Source organism: Frankliniella occidentalis, unplaced genomic scaffold (genome assembly GCF_000697945.3).
Source record: "Frankliniella occidentalis isolate FOCC.00 unplaced genomic scaffold, Focc_3.1 Scaffold4, whole genome shotgun sequence".
Classification (NCBI taxonomy): domain Eukaryota; kingdom Metazoa; phylum Arthropoda; class Insecta; order Thysanoptera; family Thripidae; genus Frankliniella; species Frankliniella occidentalis.
Window position 1 is genome coordinate 4,443,959 of NW_026267134.1, and position 6,608 is coordinate 4,450,566.

A 6,608-nucleotide genomic window follows, 5' to 3' on the forward strand; every position below is an offset into this window, starting at 1 on the left:
CTCTCTCTCTCTCAGCCCGCCATGTACTGTCACGGCCAGTCCAGTCCAGAGTTCCCTTCTCTTGCCGGGGCCGCGCGAGTAGAACTAGCAGTAGTGTAGTGCTATATAAGTGCCTCAGCTCTACCTGCGAGTCGGCTTCTGGCATTATGAAGTACTTGGCGATCGTCTGGAGAGAAAGAGAATATCCACGTCTCTACAGTGTGGGGTAGCAGCGTGGTTCTGCAGCTGTGTCTGCGGCGTAGTCTTGCAGGAACAAGAACTCCGCATTATTGTGATTTCAGAGGGGGGCTGACATTTCTCCTTACCGTCCGAAACATATCCCCCTCCACTCCCACCTCCCGACCCCTCAAGTTTGTACCGTCGTGCTTACCGCGGCACACCACCTGCAGAGACAACACGCCGCTACATTGTGTTAATGCCAAGAGTTGTGCGCGGGGCACGGATCGCGTCTCTATGAAATGCAATGCGCTCTTGAAAACGAATCCGAAATGTGGCACCGCTGGACTCGCTCCGCATTGAGGCCCGGTCCAAAGGTGCGCCCAAGCGGGCGCCTGTTCGTTTTATTATGTTTTCTCTCTTTTAATGACGGGCGCATTGCTGTGGATTATTGAAATCAAATCAAAACAAACTAGAATAATTACTTTCATCTCTCTAAAGCCGGAGGCCATTTATAGCACAGAAACACAAAACGACTCAGTACCACATAATTTAACATTGTTAATGAGCTTTTATAACCTGAGAAGAACTACATTCACAATGTTGACTTTTCAGCAAATCAAATAAATATTAACATTTAACTCTAAATTCCGTATACTTTATTTAAGACGGTGTAGTGACCACTACGTTTTCACTCGGTAATCTTTGTGCTTTATGAAGAGTGAATGTAAAAACCGAGGTTTTAAAATTATTCATTATTGCACGAAATATTTAAAAAAAAAATTGCTCTGTAAGTTCAAATGCACATACGTTATCGACGCGTAAAAGAAAAGACTTTTGCTTTTTAGTAAAAGTCTACTCACATATTTGACGGGACTATTGTTAGGCCTGGTGCGAAATATTTTGGCTCTCTTTCGCTGACGGCGGAAGCATTGGACGCATATTCGAGCGGGAAAAAGAAGCTGCGTCAGGACTGTGGGTCTGTGAGAGTGTCGTGGGGGAGGCGGGAAGGGGAAGCAGGAGCGGCCCTTGCTTGGAAGAAAGTGGCCATAGCGTGTCTGGCCGAGTTATGGAGAGAGCTCGACCGACTACTAGGGAAAAAAATATGTTTCCCGAGTGACACAAAACGTGCCAACGATACAATACGGGGGCAATGATTTACCGGGAGGCCAAGGCCTTTTTTTTTTTTTTGTTCTGCAGAATATAGTCATAGACATAAACCTAACGATTATTTACTTTTTTTGCGTGCGCGTGTGCCAAAGCAACAGTACGTGCGCAAAGGATGAGATGCAAAAATTATTATAGGAAACTTTAAATCACATTGGCTCACACAACACCAACATCGTATTTCAGAAGACGCGTGTCGTCGCAACATTTCTAATTCGCCACACGTGGCCGTGCGCACGCACGTGACGTGGCGTGGCGTGGCCCGGGGGAGGCCCGGGGGATGTATCGCGGGCCCTGATATATTGGCGCAGACACGGTGTATTTATGCCTGGCGGGGCCGCGGTGGTGGGGGCGGGCCAGGTGTTGGTGTTGGATGCCCCCCCATTCTACCCCTCCCAAAACCTCCTCCTCCTCCTGCTCCTACTTCCTCCGACGACTCGGCTTTCGACAAAATATCTATTACACTCCTGAGGCTTTGTTTAGTGATCCACCGCTCCCTCTCCGCAGCCCTCGCCACCACCACCACCGGGCTGGGAGTCCAACCATGCCCACCGCCACACCAGCGGCACCGCGGAGTGCAAAAAATATATATATCTGCGCAATCCGGGTCTAAAGCCACGAGCATAAATTGTGTTGCCAGAAGAAAAGGGGATGAGGTGGGGAGGTGGGGCGGGGGCTGAGGACCCGCGCCGCCGAGGAGTCGCGCGGCCCGGCGTGTGGCGTGCGAAGCCTGTGTCGACATTAAATTTTCTCTTACCCCCAAGAAAACGCGTTTCGCCCCACCTACTTGCGGAATCATCTTTACCCCCTTCGAGATCCGGAAGGGGGGGGGGGGGCGGCTGCCGCGACTGGGCCCGGGGGGGGCCCCCCCCCCCCCCCCCCTCCCTTGCAGCCTGGCCTTGCACGCCCCGGCCAGGCACTCATCCTCTGTCTGCTGTTGCTGCTGCTGTTGAGGCTTTGTTTGCTATGCAAAACAATATCCTCTTTTGCGCTGCCTTTTGCTCTCCCTCCTTTTTCCTCTTTTCATCCCCGCCCCCTGCTCACGCTGCTTTGCGCGCTGTCCCTGCAGGAGGGGCGATGGCGCCTTGCGGGGCCCTACCGGGCAGGGTGAGGGGCGCGGCGGGCCCGGCGGAGGAGCCGGCTGCAAATCCGTAAATCCGGACCGCTGATGCAGGCTATGCTGCCTTATTGAATTGGGGCCGTGACATACAGCACGTCACGCTCTTGTGGAGAGTGACCTCGTCTCCCCCTCTCCATCCACTCTCACATTACGGTCATGTGGAGTGGAGAGTGACCTGCTCGTCTCCCTCTCCATCTACTCTCACATTACGCTCATGTGGAGAGTGACCTCATCGTCTCCCCCTCTCCATCCACTCTCACATTACGGTCATGTGGAGTGGAGAGTGACCTGCTCGTCTCCCTCTCCATCTACTCTCACATTACGCTCATGTTGAGAGTGACCTCATCTCCCCCTCTCCATCCACTCTCACATTACGGCCATGTGGAGAGTGACCTCGTCTCCCTCTCCATCCGCTCTCACATTACCGTCATGCGGAGAGTGACCTCGTCTGTTCTCCACGCACTCGTGCATTACGCTCATGTGTATGGCGAGTGACCATGTCTCCCACCCATCAACGCTCACATTATCAAACTCATGAGGAGCGTGACCTAGTCTCCACACTACCTCCCTCTCACGTCACGTTCACGCTCTGACGTCGGGACTCTCACACTCGCTCGAATATACGACAAGGCTCGCCGGAGGAGGGGGGGGGGAGGGGGCGCAAGGGCGCGTGTATACAGCGAGCGGACATGCACTGAGGTGACGAACCGCTTGTGTGCCTGTGTGACGACGGCGCGACGAACGAATCGACACCTTTGCTGCTCGCAAGGCTCAAGTAAGAGCGCAGCTCTTGTTCGGGACAAACAGCAGCAGCACCCTTTTGTTGTGTGTGTTTTTTCGTCTGCCGCCGTGCACCGGTCTCACAATGGCCGCCGCGGCGCTGAAAAGGGCGCTATGGCAGCGAGACCCGCAGCGTCACCCGGCGCGGCGGCAGCCGGCCCCTGCTGCAGGTACAAGCTCGGGCCCTGCCGCTCAGTGGTGTCCTCATCCATATTTAACGCTTATGTTAAGCGGGAAAAAGGCGGTGTGACAAGACGCGACGATGGCGAAGGCGACGGCGGACGACTACGTCTCGCTCTGGGGGTGGGCCAGGCGTTTAACAGGGTGGAAAGGGAAGGACAGTCGGCGCTGCGCAACCCGGCGCCGACAGACATCAACTACTGCCTCTGAGAGGTCGGACAAGGACACAGATTACGTCACTTTTAAGGGTGCGGGGCACTTTTTCCTCGTGGCCCTTTAGAAACTAAGTTGAGGGCGGACATTTAATACATTCAAAATGCCATGATTAACTCAAGTCCGGACAAATAATATAGATTCAAACATTCAACAAGAAATGTATTCACGCTCTAATAACCCCTCTCCCCCCGAAGAAGATGCATAGCCGCACTAAATGCGATAACAAACTTTTTAAAAAAAGGATTTTTTTTTTGTTTGCAGCCACTAACATTTTTATGCTGGATCGAACAATGTTTGATAGTAGTAATTGATGGTCAGGCGGAGTATGTCAAAGGTTTAACGGAGTGCAACCCGACAAATATTCTGAGTGCAACCTGTACGTACACTCAGAAACTTTAATACACGTGAGTTCAAACAAACAAACATGCCATCGAGTGAAAGGTATCCCCGAGGTGCCCGAGGCCACCCCCCAAAAATGATGTCAGCGGATCCGCCTAATCCAAGCCAGCAAGGTTCAGCCGCAAGAGCTCCAAACTCCAAACTTGTTTTGCCCGTCATTTCCCCGCCTTCCTGGCGGCCCCGCTGCGGTGCTCTTTGGCGATGAATCACCGCCCCGTGGATGGAGTTGGTCGGCGACGACTCCGCGCTGCTCCGCGGCCAGGGCGCGCCGCTGCCGCTAAAAGGCGTCGTCTGTTCTAATTGAGTAATGGGGCCAGACAAGAAGTCGCTGTGTGTCACGCAAACGTGGGGATGGGGCTCGAGTTGGCGTGTTTATAAATACGAAATATTTTTTTTTAAATTAAATTATTGTTATCGTGCACGTTGCGCTCCGCGCCACTCTCACGCTGCTGCCGCGGCCCTACTCCCTCCTTTCTTCCCCCCATTCTTCACCTCTCTCGTCCCCCGCACTTGAAATGAAAAATAACTCTCTTTTTTTTTCGAGTTGCTGCTGCCGCTGCACTTGGCTTACCTCTTCCGTACCTATGCGCGGCTCAAAGCGCACTCTCCGACTCGCTCTTCTTTTCTCTCCCCCGTCCCAGTTCTTCCTTTTTTTTATTTTACTTTTCGCTCTCCCTCGATATGGCAGCGGTGCAGAGTTACAAGACAAACGGCCTCGTGCAGCAGCACTCCTCACCCTCCACATTCACATTGCTCTTCTCTCGCTCCCTCTTCCTCTCCCCGTCTCTCTCGTCCCCGCCTTGCTGACATTCTGTCACCTTAAAGCGATGACGCCGCGAGCCCTGTGACAAATATCCTTATCGTCCACGCGCTTTGAGGAGTGGCGGAGTGAGGCGGCGACGATGTTACACGCTGATGCCTCCCGGAGAACGAGGTGGAGTGACGCGTTGGCGTCACGACCCAGCCCGACGCCGTCTCTCTTTTTTTGGTGTTCCTCCCTCGTTTATCTCCTCTCATTGAGATGTACCCGAGGAAATACCCATGTATTTTAAAAATTAATTGAAACGATCAAAATAAATTTGTGTTGTGAAAATGAAAGGCAACAGTAAAGGCCAGACCGTACCTGACCTAAACTCACCGAAGTTTTAAACAATCTCGGAGACTTCACGAAAAAGTTGGTACGGAATTGGATTAAATTCCAAAGTCCTCTTGCGAATTCCCCCAAAAAACTTGAGGTCGAATCATCGGCAAACAACCCCAACAGATAGTTTTTCAACAGAGTGTGATGACGTCATCTCAAAATACGCCAAGCGGTCCAAGCAAGGCAGAGGGGAATCGTCTATGCTGCGGCGGGGTCGCTTTGAGCTTGAGACGAGACGCGCGCCCCGTTGCCACTGCCAGTGCCACTGCCCAGTGGGCAGCCAGCCTATCCCTGTGGGCTCGGGTCACGGTGATCAACCGGCCATGAGCGGGCTTTGTGTGGTCAGGGCGCTCTCGCGTTCTCTCTCGCTTCCCGCTCTCTCCAAACAAGGACTCCCTCTCCTCGTCTGTGCCCCCGCCCGCGGGCCCCAGTGGAGACCGCATCCACCCTCGTCCTGGTCTGTTGACCTCCAACGGGCCGTTCTCTGTCGTCGGCCCCTTTCTATGAGAATGGGCACTTGCTCGTTTAGAATGCAGTAGCTCAAGACCGCGCGGCTGATGGTATTTGTGTTTCTATTGGTTGGTATCGAGTAAACATTGTGGCTTGTGTTTCTGTTTGCAGCGCCGCTGTTGCTGTTGATGCTGCTGCTGCTCCCCACCTGCAGGCCGCTGGGTAAGTCTCCTAGTTCTCGCATTCTCTCCCCCCCCCTCCCTTTCTCCCCCTCGCCGCTTAACCCTGTGCGATTGAGTGGCGCTGCCAAGGAGCCGCCCGCCGCCGTTAAGCGGCCCAATTACTGGCCGTTATGTAAATACATTTTGACGCTTCTGTGATTGCGGTTTGATATGCAGATTGAAAATTACGAGCAATTTCCATGCGATTTGCCGCCGCTCGCGTGAATTGTGTGGCGTCCCCCCCGGAAGCGTCGCGCGTGGCTTGCGGAGTGCGCTTCGGGCTGGAGAGGGAGGGAGGGAGCGGGAGGGGGCCGCTCCCTCCTCGCCCCAATCTACCTCTCGCTTTGATTGGCTGCAGTCTACTAATTCATTATCCCCCGACGTTCTCCGGGGAGCGAATCGTTTCTATATATGACGCGCTGTGAGCGCCGCCGCGCAAACTTTCGTATTGCGAAATAAGTTTCCAATGATAAATAATTAGAGGCGCTTGCTGGAGCAGGAATCCGTCGACACTTTCTTGAAGCGAAGTCGTCTTGCTGCGTTTGAAACAACTCCCACCCCTCGCGTCCCCCTCCTCCAATCTCCTGCTCCATGAACGCCTCGGCGCTGCACCGCCCTACACGGACCATGCCTCTTCCTCCCCTCCCTCAGCAGTCCCCGGACCCGCCACATAAAGTTTGAAATCACTGTGGACCGTGGGCTGGGCACGCGTCAAGTTATGGCTGTCTGGGTGGGCGTAAAACTCTCCCCCTCTGTTCCTACCGACCTCACCTCCACC

The 6,608-nt window shown here is 53.8% G+C and overlaps 1 protein-coding gene across 1 annotated transcript in view; it reads left to right on the plus strand.

Moving 5' to 3' along the window:
- LOC127749662 (uncharacterized) overlaps positions 1-6,608 on the plus strand; it is a 78,990-nt gene that overhangs the window by 58,013 nt on the left and 14,369 nt on the right. The window contains exon 2 of the mRNA XM_052268740.1: positions 5,781-5,831. Within this exon, the coding sequence (XP_052124700.1) occupies positions 5,781-5,831 (51 nt within the window). The remainder of the gene's footprint in view (positions 1-5,780; positions 5,832-6,608) is intronic.